Source organism: Bombus terrestris, chromosome 9, assembly GCF_910591885.1.
Source record: "Bombus terrestris chromosome 9, iyBomTerr1.2, whole genome shotgun sequence".
Taxonomy (NCBI): domain Eukaryota; kingdom Metazoa; phylum Arthropoda; class Insecta; order Hymenoptera; family Apidae; genus Bombus; species Bombus terrestris.
The window spans coordinates 16,799,837-16,818,347 of record NC_063277.1 but is presented as its reverse complement, the minus strand read 5'-3'; the positions used below and the strand labels follow the sequence as shown (position 1 = coordinate 16,818,347).

Sequence of the window (18,511 nt, the reverse complement as noted above, 5' to 3'; positions counted from 1 at the left end):
CCTTATGACACGATATTTTGCAATACTTATTAATAGATAAAATTTAAAATTAAACGGTAATTATTCTTCTTTCTCGGGGGTAGTCGTATAATTTAAGGAAAGTCGTTCAACCTGCGCGTGTACACGCGTAAATACCTCGCGGCGAATGCAATATCGCGCGACTTTAAGGAACAATATCGGGGTTAAATATTGAAGCATCTGTGTGCCACCTGTGGCGCACATATTCAAGTACGTATTTCCTATAATCGGTTGCTTCACCTGCCCGATATCCAATGCTCGAGAATAGCGTTCACGATAAGTTGCCTGTAGAATCGTGAAATTTATGCGTGGAAATTCGAACGTCGCGGAACAGCAACGTGTTGAGAGAATAAAAATGGTTCTCCAAAAATGTGTTCTAACGCCGTCTAATGGAACACGATGGAAATAATACTTTAGATATTGTAATAGAGAAGCTATTATCGGGCAATCTTAAATCATCCATTCGAGTTTCATCGCTCCATAAAAGATTTTTTATTGGACCTTTTTATCCCCTGTTTTATCAGTATATTCGATACATTTAAGCTGCCTCTCTTAATCGAACTGCGATGTATCCTTTTTCAATATGTTCGATAGATTCAAGAATTTAATATTCCATGTACATGAACTTTTAGGAAAGGGTATTTGCTCTTTTTATAGCCTTATCGATTCTTAAATTTCCTTGGTAACCTCAAATTGATGTTCGATTATTTGATAAAGGCAAGAAGACGATGTTTATTAAATTTTTGCGAAATATAGTCCCGAGGAAATAGTGGTCTACCCATAGTCATACATTCTCAATACCATCTAACCGAATTACGTAGCAATTAAATTAAAATACGTTTGTTAATACGTTAATCGCGTGTCTGTCGAAGAATAAGGCAAAGAAATAACTGTTTGGAATGTAAATTCATCTTTTGAGTAGAATCATCTCATTGAAGGAAAATAAACGTGAGCCATCGAACGAGAAGATGAGGATATAGAACCCGATGAAATCGATGTGCTGACATCGATCTCGTTATCGAACTTTTCTTCGACGTCTGACCGAATGTTCCGCTCGAGTATCTCTCATCGGGCGTGTGTATGCCACCTAATGCGATCGAGCGTGTTTGGTGAACGAATTTATAAATTAACAGGTATAAGCTTCGTCGAACGAACGAGAGAACGAAGAAAAATAAAATCGCGTGCGAAAGAGAGAAGTCGATCGAGTTACACATTATATCGATCGCGAGAACTGTAATCCTCTGTAGAAGATTCATGAAATCGAATTGCGTTTTAAGCATAATGGCGGTTTAGTACTGACTAATAGCGTTCGATCGATCATTTCGAGGTTAATCGATCGGTTGCTATTAATCGGATATAGTTTGAAGTTATGGTAGATTTAATTGATACTAATATCCGCATTTCGTTGGCCATTGCGTACACTTGTGACTCAGATAATTATTAATGCTATCGAAGTTTATTAGATTCGACGTTTTGCAGTTTTTAAGTCTCTAAAGCGAAATTTCAATCGACTCGAGTTTTCTTTTAATATTACTCGCCGTAATAAAATACTAAAATAACACTAAAATATTTCATTTCAATTGGTTCACTTTATACGCTGTATAGCGGTACTCGATTCTTTTTGCTTCGATCTCGGCTGAATTTCGATCAGGAAAAAGACTTTTAACGTTTTAGGTGAATCTTTACATTTTCTTGAAATTTATTAAGAAATTTGTCAACGATAGTACGACTTTGTAATTTAGAAAAGATATCCTGCAATGAACACCGATTCGATGTCGCATAGAAGTTGTGTTCGCTTTTCTTTAAGTGTAAATTTAATCGAACGATTCGCTGCACTCTGTGGATTTGAGTTAGCTGAATTTTGTACTTTACGTCAGCGAAAATCTATCTGTCGTTGATCTTCCGCGCAAAATAACACGAATGTCAGAGTATGTTGCATTGTAATGAAATTAAAATCGATGTTATATAATAGAACGAATTATCTCAACTATGCTACGAAAATAAACAAATTCGATATATTGCAAGGTATCCAAGTGAAATCGGGGCATGAACTATTAATGAATCATTTTATCTACGTGGCATATACTGTACTGGTTCTTGAATACAATTTAGACCACGACCGCGTTAAATAACGATTTCACATTTATCTTAGATTATTTTACATTTTTCTAGTCATGCTCGTTAAATTCTTCATTAAATACTTTTCAATTCCTCCTGTTCTCAAATTTACAAATTTACCAATTTCTACCTTAAATATTTGAGAATATACATACGTATGTCTAAATAATTCGCAACAAATAACCACTAATGAAATGTAAAAATAATATATATATTGGTTCATGCATATATAATGTATTCAAAAAAGCTTTCTATTCTAAATATACTTTTGTGCACCGCTGTATCTATGTATATACCTTCTGTAGAATTTATATATATAAAAGCAAGCACACACTTCTATTAATTCGTAATCGAAACACGACCAAGCGAATAGCGAAGTACAGAGATAGCCTTTTTAATAGAATCCTCTGCAGGTTCGTTCGAATTTAATGCGCCATGTATATTTGATGACTCTACATCAGCGGGAATCCGCTTGAAACGTGATTCATTCGTAAATGGGACGTGATTTGTCGTGGTGATAGGAGGAGATGCGTTTTAAAGTCGAAATTCTCAGATCACTTTCTAATTTATTTCATGAAACGACGATAATCATTAAACTCCGCAACTCGAATCTAACATCCACGGGTGTAAATTTTGCAAAATTGACTGGGTAGACGGCTGTTTCGTAACAACGGTTGTTCTTTAGGAACAATAAAATCATAATTGGAGTTTCTGAAACGTTCCATTAATTTTTCGTTGAAGAATCGATCGGGGGATTTCGAATATGTGAAATATCTGAGATATCGATATCTGCAAGTTTTAATAAATTAGCGAATTAGAGAACTTTATATGAATTTTATATCCGTGCATGATAGCTATTTTAAATTCGATAATAATATATGCCTGTTGCCGGCTGTCGAATAAACTGAACGAAACCTTGAAAACTTTCAATTGAATCGTCTCTCCTCTTTTTTTTATATATTTCCCACTATCTTTTTTATATTTTCCCAAATACAGCTTGAAGAAAAATGTGCACCTAAGAAGCGTGAAAAATTGATTTTTTCCTTTTTCTAAAAGATATTGGGAAAGTGTTTTAAATCCTACGAAAGTTACTTCTATTAAATATATGATATTTGGAAGAAATTGTTAAGATTTGAAGCTATTAATTAAGGATTAATTAAATTATTGATAATATATGTGAAGATATGACATTGCATACGTGTACCAATGTAATAACAATATCTAATAATTTTATTATATAAGGCAGAAGATTTTATCCGCGTGTAATAACGTTCGATTCAATTCTACCTGTTAATATTAATTAATGATCACTAGATTGTCGAAATTAGACGAGCCGAGTTAATATTAAAGCTGTTTAATTCAATATACGTTTCCGGTGTACTGCTTTAGCGAAATGATCATCCTTAATTGAATTCGCTGTTCAAACATTGATTAAAAGTATTATCATTATCATCAAGCTATTTCGTTTAGCAATATAATACCAAAATTATCATTGTTACTTTCGACTGCATTTGTTTCGTAATCGTTTTATCGGCTCGTAAAGTCCGCGCTCTTTAAAATTACATACAAGCGATATTGAAAAGTCATACGTTCCGTCTATTATCCGATTTTAAAATTAGATTAATGATAACTAGAATGTTGCATTAAATACTTAGAAAATTGGATGAAAAATACATCTATTATTCTGTGCTGACACAAAGAATCTTTGGCTTCGAATTATTTCGATATTCATTATTAATCACAAACTTGAAACGCGTCGGTATAAATGAAGATCACTTTCTATCTTTTACAAGAGAACAACTGTAAAATTCGATACACTGTTAACTAGTATCATTGTTTTTATCTGTTCCACTTTTTTAACGATTAAATATATGTTTTTTTCATTCATCTATCGCTGAATATTATCAAAATATCGTTTGCCACAATATTGATATTCCATTGGTATCATACAAAACTTCTTGGATTTACTGCCCGTTTTAAAAAGGTAAAATATTTTTGCACATAACAGGCCATTCTTCTTCTCCACAAATTGCAAGTCATATAAATCCATTCAGGACGAAACAATGAAATAACAGGTAAAAAATGTAACATTACTGAGAAACGGAATAATCGGAACCATCGAGTAATATCAAAATCGCGAACTCGACGAATCTAAATTTCGTCTGAAATCGTGTCACATGTCTTTTCAGACGTTGTACAAATAAAACCGGAAGCATAACCAAATAAAGAATTTCCACGATTATAGATTCGTTAACTGGAACATTAAAAATAAAAAATACTCGAACGTTCTACCAAGTGTCATCATGAATATGCAAGTTCCATCAGGAAATTTTTGCCTTCCTTAGAAACTTCGTTCTGAAAATTGTTTCGTTTTACCGCTTCCTTCCTATCGCCAAACCTTACGGTACCCGCATTCGAAGCTGTCAAGTGCTAGAGGGTCGACGACCCACTGTCTGACGTCCATCGGTTCTCTTATTAAAGTTATGCTTTTCGAAATTTCTTGCCGCGAAATCGTCGTCCTGGACAGGATTTGCCAGGAACTTGGTCAGCTTTTCGGCCTGTCTCGTCCAATTCAATTAACTCGTTCGGTACGAAGGCAAGTTTTGCAGCCCCGTAAAACGTTTTGACACTTGAAGCTCCCTTGGCCTGCTTGTAGTTCGAACGTGTATTTTGGCTATTTCCGGGGATACCAAAAGAAGTAGACGGATGTTTTTTAAAGCTCGATATATCGTAGAATATCACAGTGTATCCTAGAATTTTAATGCGTTTCGAGGATTCTCTATCAGTTTTTCATGATTAGAATTTTCGTGATATTTCTTTCGATATTTTTTTTACAGAAAAATATTGAATTTTCGTGAATTTTAGAGTCCCATCACTTCGGTGAATGTTCGTCGCTGGATACACGTTCGATGTTTTTACAACCGTCAATAATAGAGGAATCAATTATTTATATCGTTGAATTCTGAGATGAGAATGATAAAGTTTTAAATGTACAGTTTTGTTGAAGATTCTCGATGTTAATCAAAATATGATACATCAAATTTGCTATATCTCGATTACAGTAAAGTGAGGTTGGTTAAAATTGTACGAAAGAATCTTCAAATACTCGTTAGCAACAACTTTTTACTCCATATCTTTTTTAATGTTTTGACATTCAAAATATTTGTATCAACGACACGCTGTCTGTTCCTTCAACTTGGTTCACATAACTTTTCTGAAAGTCGTATTTAATGCCAAATTACCATATGAATGCGACGAGATTCTAAAGGCTTAAGAATAACCGAGATACAACCGATATAGTTGGTGCAGTGAGTATCTTGAGAAGACAAAATTTTCGCAGCTATACGAGTCTTATCGTTAGTGTTGAACGGTCGAAAATAGACCACAGTTATCGTTGCGCTTCTCAAAAGACAGACAATGGTCAGAGGCGGCCTTTTTGTCGCTCTATGGTAATTTCAGGATGGATAGAACGCGCTGCGAGAGACAGACCAACCTCTGCGATATCGGAAACTGCACGCCGCTTGGAAATATTTTGCCAGGGATTATTTACATTTCAAACTAGAGGGGGCCAGCTCCGATGGGAAATAATCCTTTTTTTTTTTTGTTTTTTTTTTTTATCATTTTATCGTTCGTCAGGCCACGAGATGAAGGATTGCGGAGGTATTTCATTGAGATTTGATCGCGATGCACGTACGCCTACGACGAGTCGATGGAAACTTGTAGGTTTTGTTCCATGTACACGTCTGTTCGTGACTATCAGAACATCTAGAGAAAAACGAGGTAAACCTGACAAATTATTAAACCTCGTTTGAAATATTAGCCTGTAAAGGTCTCGTACGTGTCTTTTACAGCAGAACAATTTAAAAATCCATTTTACCTATCAACTTTATATTACAGCAATTTCTCTCGTTTTATATGATCTTAGAATTAATCGTGTGTATTTTGAAAGGAAATTGGACAATCAAGAAAAATAGATTTCTCGTGAATTTCTCGTATGAAATTCTTCGTGCGAAATCCTGCTTGACGCAGGATGTTCGATTCGAAAATAGCAGATCAAAGAAAATTGCGATTGTGGTTCCGCAACAAACAACGATTGATCAACTATGACGTTTTGCGCAAGGACAACAGGAATCCTGATACTTATGAATAGGTTTGTATCGTGCATGAACGGTTTATCTCTTTTCCTTGCGAGATTTTCGAAGAGGAATTTTCCTTCGGTAAAGAAACTTCCTTCCACTTACCTTTTACTTTTTCTCCTATATTTTGTTTAGTTTGAACATCCGGTAATTGCAACGGAATTAATCATACATGATTTACTCGCGGAGATTTTTTTCTTTTTCGTGAGCCGCACAAATTTATCTAAGTGAAAGTCGAGTAAATCTAAATTTACGAAAGCGAAGCGAAACTCATTAGAACTCCTCCTAAACTTGCCTCCCATTAACCCCACGATTACCAAAATGAAACACACGACATATATTTACTAAAATAGTCTCGAATCTTTCTTAATTAGAGAACAGATAACGAACCAACCGAATACTTCGATTATATCCACACAGGAATATATTTTCTGCAAATATTTCATAGAAATACGCGGCATATTGTAAGGACAATAGAAACCGATTAAATTCTGACAAGACGTATGTACATTTACATTATAAGCAGTTGAGAAATACTTGTAAAAATGTATCAACAAAATTATTAACATTTTCTGGTTGCTTTTTTAAAATAACGCCCCGTGTTATTTTAAAGCAAATTAATCATACGATATAATATCATTGACATCAAAATAAACAGCACGTATTTCACGCGAATTGTGAATACAAAATGCTTCTGCATACCTGTGAGCGATGTAAAATAAAGTGAAAACTAAAAAGAGGAATGAAAGCAATTGTCAAGAATCGAGAAGAGGGCATAGTTTCGCGATATATTCACGGATAAGTCGGCCCATAAAATAGCAGATAATAGTTAGAATGGAGAAGGTACCGTGACAGGGGGGTTGCAACCCTCGAGTGGTCAGAAAATTGGCACGCATCGCTCGTTTAACCATGAAAATTAAAGATTTCCACGCACGATAACATCGTATCCCGATCGCTCGGCTAAAGGGCAATTACCGGGCGCGTAAGTCGACCGAAGAGATTTCAGATATTCGCGTGGGATATCCCTTAACGACAGCCATTATAGGATCGTTAGAAAATTATCTATTAAGCGTCAACGAGAAGAAAGTTGCAGCGTTTTCATCAACCAATTACGAACGATGAATCTCAATTTCCTGACCGGCGATTTTATAGGTGTATTAGGTGTTAAGTATTCGACGTGGAGGGTCTCCATAAAATTGTTATGGGCTTTTCGTCAGAGTTCCGCTGAGAGTTGAATTTTTGCCGATCGTAAAATTGCGGTCACCAAAGTCGATCGCCATTTCGTAATCTCCGTTCTCGTTATTTTTATGGAATTTCTATCCTGGATTATTCCAGCCCAGAATTTTTATACTTTCGCTTTTCGCTTTCGCTTTCGCAATTTCGCTTTTCTAATTGAGTATGCAATTGACACGCTTTATAGGATTATTGCTTCAGCTCGTAAATGTCCGGCAAATTATTCTAAACTTACAGTTTATTAAAACGATGTGCGCAATTTTTAACACACTTCCTATTATTCTTTATATTTAGTCAACGAATTAACAGGAACTTCAAAATCGGACAACTATCTAAAAAATGTAGAACGAAACCGTTACTCACCGCTCAGGTAAAAGAAGCTTGTGGTGTTGTACAAATTAGTTAGAATTGGCTTGACATTCTCGAAGGTGAAGGTCATCAGCAAATTATCCCGCAAATCCAGCGTGTAAATTCCCGTTGCACCGGCCAGGAAATTCGGTTCCAGGGTGACCAACTTATTATCACAAAGTTGCAACTTCTGCAAATTTACCATTCCATCCAACGCCTTCTCCGAAATAAACTCAATCTCGTTTTGGTCGAGGTCCAGCTGCTTTAACGAGACCAACTCGATGAAAGTTCTATCGCCAATCATGGCGATCAAATTGTTACGCATGTCCAGCTTCAGCAGACTTTTCAAACCGTGGAAACTGTCGGCAGTGATGACTTTGATCTGATTGTCGACTAGCTGCAGTTCTTCTAAAGTAGTCAGATGCTTGAACGCCTTGTCGTGCAACGTGCTGATGTTGTTCTCGTTCAGGCAGAGCATCTTTATCGATGGTAGATTGATGAACGTCTCTCTGGAAATTGAACGAGCAGAATTAACAACTTCCTAAAATAATCAATTCGAAAAGTCCCAAATAATCAATTCGTTTTTGTATGCAAGTTACCCGAAAGGGTGATTTCAACATTTTGACTGGGTCTGGAATGAAGCAGCCATCGTATCGCTAGGGTTAAACGAAGATGACAAGACGAGCTGCGAGAATGATGGAAGAGACGGAGGTTTCGGGAAGAAGTTGCACCAGGAGAATGCTTTATGACCGTGTTAATGGTGCCGCGCAACACGAACGACATACTTGGTGTATCGAATCGATGTCGGAGCTTCGACGTTGATAGGGATGCACTCCTTAAGGAGCAGTTGTTTTGTTTCAAGAAGGACGAGGTTGCTGACTTTTGATGCTTGTGCTTTGGAGTTGCTGCTGTGGCTCGGTTCGAATGATTCCGAGTGGTTTGTTGCGAGGAACTTGGAACTTTTGGAGAAAGATGATGCGTGATTCGCATTGGATTAAACGCAGTGGATACGTAGTGTTATGTGGAGTAAAAATGGGATTTGATATGTTTATATTTTAATGTTTAATATTTTTTATTTTCAGGTATAGGGCAATTCGGAAAATCGATGTGATAGAAGTGTCGAGGGAAATAACAGGAGAAAGAATTCTGTAAAATAGTAAGGCAAGTGGTAGAAGAGATACAATAGCGAATACTGTTCCAGATACTAGACAGAATAAAGCAGAAAGCATTTTTCAAAGCTTATAAGTTTCAGAAAGAATATTACGCGGAAGAATAATCTATTTTTTGAAACAACGACTTTAAAATAGTAATTGTATTTGCTCATAAATAAGGTATATGAATTATTTTTACGTTATGAAGTATGTTCTTACGAAGTTTCATAGATAGATAAAAGAAGTGAATCACGTTGAAATTTTGTACGGACGCGTCGCGATTTCTAAAATATTTGTCAATAAGAAGTACTATGCTTTTTATCGAAATATATAAATTGTATATTTAACAGGAGTGATATTGAACGTAAAGAAAGAATATACGTAATGCTCCTACAGGAATATAAATCTATTACTACAGCTATTCGGTCCATATCTTTCCTTGAAGCAGCAGTAAAGTCACGAATGCTTCGTGTATCGGCACATAAAACGCGATCCTCATTATTAAGCATCTCGTAAACTATTACGTATAGAACCAACTCGATACGGGTCAAACGTCTCCATTCTACAAAATTCGTTCGATAAATATACAGCAAAATCGTAGAAATTTTTCAGTCGTTCCTTCGAAAATAAAAATATAATCACATCGTAATTTCCAATTCCTATCTTACCTCACATCGATCCTGAGAAAATTTAAAACGTACAGATTATTTACTCCTACGCTCTTTACTAGCCTATAAAATTCAAATAGATTTACATAAATTCGTTCCTCCCCTTTGTATATAAAAATATAATCACACGGTGATGTCTAACCCCTAGTTTATCTCGGGCCAATCTTAAGAAGGCTAAAAAGTAATCTGAAATCAATTTAAAACACGTCACTCGCCGCGAGATAAAAAATCAATCAACCTAAGTACTTCTAAAACACTCTCGAAACACTTCCAACGATTAATCCAACCCTTCGATCAATTAAACCCGCATATTCTTCGCTTCGGTACCTTTCAACCTTTCAGAATATTCTCGAGAAATCTACACAGAGGCAGGATACTCCCCCATCGAGCAATCTTTTGTCGTCTATCCGCGTTTACCCTAAGCGACCGCGTTTAGACGAAAGTCGAGCGATCGAGATTCCCCGCCTTATTGTCCGCGTTTCTATCGCGTGACTGCATTCATATCGAGCGTCAACGATTATTTATGATGTTACAGAGCGCGGCGCGATGCAGAGATTGCAAGTACTCGCGCGATCACGCGCGCGACACCCTCAGACTTTTCGTCGATAACGAGCCGCCAGTTGCAACTTTCGACGCCTGATAATGCGTTCGGTATGCACCCCAAGTCGCGTTTCGCACGCCAGATAGGAAATCATAATGCATATACCGTTACGAATGCTGGCAACGTTGTTCGCTTTCTAGATTTCTCATTCGTTTAATCAGAATCTTGAAAGTACGACAAGTATGGCAATATATGGACTTTGATCATCGAATTAAGACTACGCTTGTTTAATTACAGCGTGTATATGCGTAAACTTTATCGATAAATGGAAAATCGTCGTTGGTTGTCCAAATATTACAATTTCATTTAATTAAATAATTATCTAAAATGTAATTAAAAAGCATACTTTTTCCAATTACAATACGTTCTGTACACGCACGCAATGTATCGCGTAAGTTGTCGTTGGTTGTTCATATATAGCGATTTAATTAATTGAACTCGTAATTATTGTAATTTATTATATCGCAAAATATGCTCGAAAGATTCGATTAAGTTGACAATAAAGTTAGGTAGGTAGATTTGAGTAGAATCTGTTTCTGGCGTATTACCCTGTACGTACAAACAGAATTTTGTTTTGCTTTCACATCAGTCATATTTGCGTTCCATTAATTTCATCGGCAAGCTAAACTTGGATTGTTTGATTTAATTGTTTATTAACGACTTCGATAAGTTTGCTCTGATCACGTTAATGTGGTCGGTACACACGAATGGAACTGTGTTAACCGGTTAACCGGTTAACTATGTTTTATCGATTAACTGTTAATTGCCAGGTGCACTTTATAAACTCTGTTCACTTTGTCGTGTAAATGTAATTGATCAATTCGCGTAGTACACATTGCTCGACTTAATCTCTGTTATTAACTTGTCATTAAGTTTAACAACTTTAACTTTAATCGAAAGCTATGAGTATCGCGAGTACAATTTTTAACTTGTGCTTACATACATACAAGAGAAACTGCAGTGAAGAGGACCGAAGCGTGTAAGTGAAACAGATCGAGGTTTAGTCAGACATTGTGTTCCTATCTTCTAATAAATATTCTATTTGAAGCTTTGTTCATTAACTAATCACATGTATTTTATTTTATGAATTTATATCATTTCAAATAATACCTAGTATAATTTGTCCAAATTTATCAAAGAATATATTACCTGCCAATATCTATGCTAATATCTGTTATATTATCTTTCATAACTTAATGTACTTAATTAATGGACACTGAAAATATCTCTAACGTTGAATTACGTGTTCTATGTTATAAAATATATCGTATAAAATTTATCTATGAATTAAACGAACAAAAAGTAAAAAAAATACTTAATGACTCGTTCTTTGTCACTTTTAATGTATCGTTGCGGAATTAAATACTTCATAATTCTTCGTCGCTTCCATCATTCTTTAACACTTTACCATACAGCCCCCAAGGGATGAACAAGATAATAATTTAATCTAACAAGCTACCACAAGCTTCTATCCGTTTGCGACAATCAACTACTTTGCTCGGTTATTCATTTTTACCCCATCAATTACCACGGGAAAAACAAACAATTACAGATGTTACATATATCGTTTTGCTCCATCTTTATAAAGAAAAATATTATATTTTGATAGGAAGAAAATATTAGATTATAATTAGATTATGAATACGCTATAAAAATATTTAAGAAAATAAAGCAAAGACTTTGTACGAAAGATAGGACGAATAAATTATCGCATATATAAAAGACGTAAGTAACGGTGAAAATTACGTTAGAAATTGATGAACAGAATATTCCTTAGGGCAAGAACTAAGATCAGACTTGTGGAGTATTTCGATCGGTCCAGTAACGAACAATCTAACGAATCTCTCGAAAATAAAGTTTCATAACTCTACCAATGAATATCTGATCAAATTATTCTTAAATTTTCCTGAATATTAATATATATTTAATCACACATTATATGTAGTCAGTAATCGCCTAATCGACGATTAACGAAACGAACACATCGCGTACTCCGCGTATTTCGAGATATTCTAACTCGAGGAGTCGATTCGATTTGCTAGAGGAGTCCTCTGATTTTCCGAAACGCGAATTCTCGGCGCATCGCGAAATTCCACGGCAATTTATGCAGTCGGCTCGTAAAACGCTCCCTTCGAGGAAGACATTTTCACTTTACTCGAGCTCAGACTCCGTAATAGAGCGTAATTGAACGAATCAGCCGGAATTACAAAGGGTGAGGAAAGGGGATATTCGAACATCATCGAACGACGTTTATGTGTGGTAAATTGTGCAACCAGCGATTCTTGTTTAACCAATTCAGGTAACTGTTTAACTAACAGCGGGGTAACCTCGAATTGTTAAAGTTATTTCAATTATAGTAACATCTATTATTTATCACAAATATTTTTGCTAATGTGAACTTTGATAATCGTCTAGCCTGAATTATTGAAATTATTTCTCATTAAGTACTATTTGAGTACTATAGGTTATCGGTAGACTCTGAATTCTTATGCATTTATGGAAGATTCAAAGGGGATTTAAATAGAAAAATGCAGAGAATAACGCAGCTAATATGCAAAAATGTATAAAATATCCAAAGTATCTCTTGTAATATTTTGTAAGCGAAACAAATGCCTATTTGGTGTCTACTATTTTAGTTGTATTTGTAAAAATATGAATTATAAGATGAAGTAGTATAATTGTGGGTGTTTTCTCAAATAAAAAAGGTAATCTCGAATTACTAACATTATTCCACGGTAGCCAACGATAACTTCGATCATTTATCAAAGATATTTTCTCAAATATAAAACTATTAAAATTATTTCTCAAGGACTGCGATTCTAAAAAATTTCTACTCGAAACATGTCAAATATAAATGTGCGAAGGAATTTAAAACAGAGCTTAACAAAATAAAGAGCGATCCTACCTATTGATCTCGGTGATCCGGTTCGAGTTCAAGAAGATCACGATTAGATTCTTCATGTTCTCAAACGCGTGCGTCCTCAGCGTCGAAATGGAATTCGCGCTCAAATCGATTTCTGTGATCGTAGGAAGGTTTGAGAACGCGGATTCCTTCAGCTCGTCGATGTTGGCATCTTGGAGCGTGATCTTCTGCAAGTTCTTCAGCTGTTTCAGCAGTTGAACCGGTATGTATTCCAATCCGTTTGGCGTTCGAACCACGATCTTTAGCTTCTGTAAGAAGATCTGCGAGACGAAATAATTCCATGTTGGATCGTTAATGCTGAACCGGCTCAACACGACGCAAGTGGCTTCCGTGGCGTTTCTAATGGCATTGTTATCGCAGTAACAGTACATAGGAGCCTGTACGCCTCTGATCGCACAGATGTTCACTTCTTTCGTCTCTTTGACGGGCTTCTTCCTGCTCCGTATTCTCGTCGAGGCTGCCAGGCTCGTAGGAAACATCATGGTCAGAATCAACAGATGGTGAAAGATCCAGGATAATTTCATCTTGATCGTCGGTCTACAACGAATCTGGAAGCAGAGAAGTTACTTGTTGGAAATTGTTTCTGGCTATGATCGATCGATTATGTATGGATTATCGATAGAGATATGGAGGTTATGCCGTTGGCATATTAACGATAATAGAATTATTAAGCGCTGATGAAATATACAGCGGAAGATACATGGGATGCTTTGTGTTGTCGTTGGACACGGTACACATCGCGCTTTCGGATTAATTACTGCGGATATCGGCGATTGGATTCTGTAAACGGAACGGCGTAAAATGTAGATTCTAGAAATTTGATAGTGCGATTAATCGATTATTATATTGTAATCCATGATTGGATCGTTCGTTGGTACGATTTTTATAACAACAGCGAACTATAATTTCGATCAAATTCGGAAACTTTGTGAATTCTTTGGTTAATGGAAAAAGAGTATGTAACTTTCTGTGGCTCGTTTTGTTATCGTTGTTGTGATCAATTTTTGTACTTTATTTTATTATTATTAATTATATTTATTATTTTATCCTTTATTATTATATTATCCTTTTAGTAACGATCTATCATAAAACGATCAAATCACCAAAAGCCTGCACATAAATTTCTTCGATTCTCGTATGACGATTCACCCTATTCCTTCGTACCTTCCTGAAACTACACGTTATCGCCCTAACGGTGAACGCGATCATGCTTCATCGGCCCAAAAAGATCTAGTCGAGAACCAATGAAACAAAGGGGGAATAGGTTAGGACCGTGGAAAGTGGAAAGAAAAAAGTACAGAAAGATTGAAGGAGGCTGGACGCTCGGGGGCGTAAAGGCCGTGAAAAAGGTAACCGAAAGGGAACAGGAAGAGGGAAAGGAAGGCGAGTTCATGGCCGCGTGGACATATGCGAGAGAACCTTTCACTTGTCGACGCCACGCTTTTTTCTTTCCACTTTCTCCGTCGCAAAACGAAGACTACCCGAAAAGGACAGCGGCTCGCGAGAAACTCTTTGAAAAATTATCATTCCGAGCGGAACGCTCGCATAATACCGCGTTTCGTTTGTCTTTATTTTTCAAACTGGCGTCCGTCGACGTCCGGCGTCGCCTCGTCTCGCAAGCCGCTTCCGCGTGGGTGTATGCTCGCGGTCATCTTCGCTTCACGAGCGTGAAAAATACTCCTAAGTTCTTTTTCCGTGTCTGGATTCTGTCTTCTGTCTCTTCCTTTGACGACCACGTGTTCTTGTTTTGTATAGGATGCTTCAAAGTAACGGGATTAAACCGATGGATATGCACCGCGCTTCTTATTAGGTTGTCCGAAAAGTTGCTTTCGTTTTATAAGGAAATAATAGACGGACAATGTTTTTTGTTTTATATTAGTTTATTGAATTATACACCGACGTAATAATAGAAATATAACGAAATGGATCATACCTAATTCAATAAAATAATATAAAACGGAAATTGTTCTTCATCTATTTGCACCTTATGTAAGGAACCCTATTCGATTGACGATGAATATTTTTAGGCGCGAATATTGGGAAATGAAATTATCAAAGCATTTTGATCCACGAGTAAACGAGTAAACCTAATAATAAGTATCTTTATTGATAAATAATCGAGTAAATATAGCCATGTGTTTTAATACACAAACGTTTGAAAATTCGTCCTAATCATTTATTTGCTAGTTTTAAGCTCTAGTTCCCCTTTCTGATCAAACGATGCATCCAAACACAGAAATAAAAAAGCGTATAATAATCGAAAGATAATAAACTCTGCCCGTTTTTCAGACCAGCAGGAAATTTGTTAGCTCGTAAGGTGCATCGAATATATCGCCTGGGTCAAGCACGGTCGACTTACTGCATCGCGTTTTTATCCACGCCCGTTTTTTTTATTATTCCCGCGACAATGCGGAAAGAGGCGAAGCTCCCACTTGCTCAGCCTCTGTTTGCACCCATCTATTTTATAATTGAAAATTCACGTTGAATACCTGTGGCTCGGTCGCATCCCGCGCGGCGCGAAAATAAAAAACATTAACCGTTATGTCGCCATACGTTACACAAGACGGTCCATTAAACAGAATCGTTAAGCCGAGTCTGGTCTCTTTTTCTCAGCTGAGTTTGCGTGCACGAAAAAAGGCGACGCTGTTGCACGTTTCTGTCCTCGCGATTACCATTTTACACAGCGTATAAATAATAACGCGTTTAAAAACGTTGCTTCGCGTACAACGAACGATCTCTGCGTTTCATTTCAACCCCTGCATTATGCTTTTTATAGTGTGCCAACTGACTAACTGGACACGTGGCGCACGTTCAAAGCGTTTATGCCAACGAACTATTCATAAACGTCTGAGGATTCAGAGAATACGTATTTTCGTGTCGTGTCTCGCTGTAGAGGAAGGAATAAATCAGCTGGATGAAAATCGAGCGATCACGAAACCTGTACGGGACCTTTAATTTTTGATCGTGCAATCAACCGCCGGTTATCGATTTCACGCACACGCTTGTTCTTGCGAGTTCTCCAATTAACACGCGACGCACCAACAATACGATAGATGGTCGGTTTTTGATTGAACGCTCGAGTTTCCCCAAATTAAGCTCGATTCAAACTCGGTACGGTCAAACAGCATCAAGTCAGATATCGGTCAAGAGATTTTCATTTGGATTGACCGAACTGCTTACTACGAATGCTCTCATTGGATCACGTGTAAGCGAATTTTTGTGCGTAAGATTTGTAGATGAATTTAGCTCCGGAATACTATAATCAGGTACTGTGGTTAAAGCTTGATGATTATTTTAAAACTACTGAACCGAATTTCACCTAGATACTATAACAAGTATACCGTCGTATTTGGGATGTTTTCTACATTTTTGCACGTTATATGCGTTCTATGTATTTCGCAGCTTTAAATCTCCCATACGCGCATAACAATCCGCAGTCGATTTAAAAATAACGTGTCTCGTAAGCATTCTCATAACATATCGTTTATGTAACCTGTTATTATTATTTTTCCTACTTACATAAGATATTGTACACGTATATCGTGTCGTATTTTTATTCGCGTATAAAATTCTCCTCGAACTACAATTTTCTATCGTAATAAAGATAGCCAATAAATAAAATGCCATCAATATCAATCAGTTTCAAGGAATCTGTGTTACAGACAAGTATAGCAACGGGCAAGAAACTCGGGACGAAAAAGTCGAATCGAATACAGTCAACAAGCTTCTCCGATATAAGATCGGAGAATCTTTCTGACCGATTAACCTCCGCAACGACTCCCCTAACATAGTTTCAAGGGACACAATTTAAGGATGGAAACTGGTTGCTTCGCCAGCACTTAGGCAAGAAGCGAGAGACCCAGGATTTATCGTCGGCATTACGCGAGAATCTAGGAAAGAGAACGGAGAGGAGACAAGCTCGAAGCAGACGTAGGCGGAGCCGAGCTTTCGAGGTCTTCGAAACAAGGAAAATCCCTCTCTTCCCTTCGCTAACCTCTAACCAGGATACCAATGGAAATAGCAATTGTGCAGACAGCGTGATGCATGAGGGATACTTTCGAGATTTTGTTTACGTTATACCGCGTCTTGGTACTGCATTCTCTGTGGTTCATTGAACTGTTGACACTTGAGAGGAGACGATCAATTTTATATCAATTTAGGGTTCTCAGATATCTGGGCATGAATCTGGGCAGGAGAATAACATGGAAACAACATATCGTAGATAAATCCAAACAACTTAAATCAAAATTTAAAAAATTCTACTGGCTCACTGGCAGATGTTCTAACTTAAGCGTATAGAATAAAATAATGCTATATAAAGCCATATTAAAACCCGTTTGGACCTATGGAATCCAACTATGGGGAACAGCAAGTAATTACAACATAGAAATTCTTCAACGATTCCAATCGAAAACTCCAAGATCCTTAATAGATGCACCTTCGTATGTTACCAACGAAACAATACATCGCGACCTCAAGATATTCACAGTCAAAGAAAAAATATCCAAATTCAGTAATAGATATAACATAAGAGTTAACAACCACAAAAACACACCAGTTACTCAATTACTTGACACGTCGGATCAGATTCGCAGGTTAAAAAGACATTACCCTTTAGACTTAAGCACTAGATTCAACTAGAATCAAACACACGATAAACACTTATTAAACACGACATAGTACCGCGCCAGAAAAATTAACTTACAATTCTCAATGAGAATTGATTGTAAAATTCATCCAAATAAAAAAGAAATGTAGGGTTCAATTTCCCATTATAGAATCTTCATGACCAACTGTTTTTTTTTTTTTTTTTTTTTTTAGGAATACTTGATATTACCAACAGAATACATAATGACTTCCCTGTAATCAAGTCATTGCCCTGTATGACGTTTATCGTGTCTCCTGTATAGCTCAATTGCTCTCATTGTATGACTCATTGAAATGGAACGCCTACCTGGAACGGAATCTTGTAGTATTTTTCATAATCTTATACTTTTTTGAGAAAGAACAAAGGGGAGATAGAATTTTGTAAACAGAAAATAAAGAATATCATAGTATAATTATACAACACAGGTACATCATATAATTTTGTAATGTAAATATAATAGAATTCTACATGGAATGTCAATTTTCTTCCTCGATCGTTTCTACGTCTGTCGGTCTCGAAACTTTCCAAAAATATTTGATACGTATAATCCTGATTATGATGAGGATATAAATAAGAAATATGACTCAGGAAGAAAATCGATTTCACAATGAAGTAAATATAGTTGTGGATATATATTGTAAAAGAAAGTAAATATATTTGTATTAAA

The 18,511-nt window shown here is 36.4% G+C and overlaps 1 protein-coding gene across 4 annotated transcripts in view; it reads right to left on the bottom strand.

Moving 5' to 3' along the window:
* LOC100643941 (connectin) overlaps positions 1 to 18,511 on the bottom strand; it is a 349,916-nt gene that overhangs the window by 121,773 nt on the left and 209,632 nt on the right. For all 4 annotated transcript variants that reach the window (XM_020864332.2, XM_012312043.3, XM_003397886.4 and 1 more), the window contains 2 exons: positions 13,179 to 13,744; positions 7,869 to 8,362 (listed from right to left, as the gene is read on the bottom strand). In XM_020864332.2, coding sequence (XP_020719991.1) covers positions 7,869 to 8,362; positions 13,179 to 13,720 — 1,036 coding nt within the window. In that variant the 5' untranslated portion in view covers positions 13,721 to 13,744. The remainder of the gene's footprint in view (positions 1 to 7,868; positions 8,363 to 13,178; positions 13,745 to 18,511) is intronic.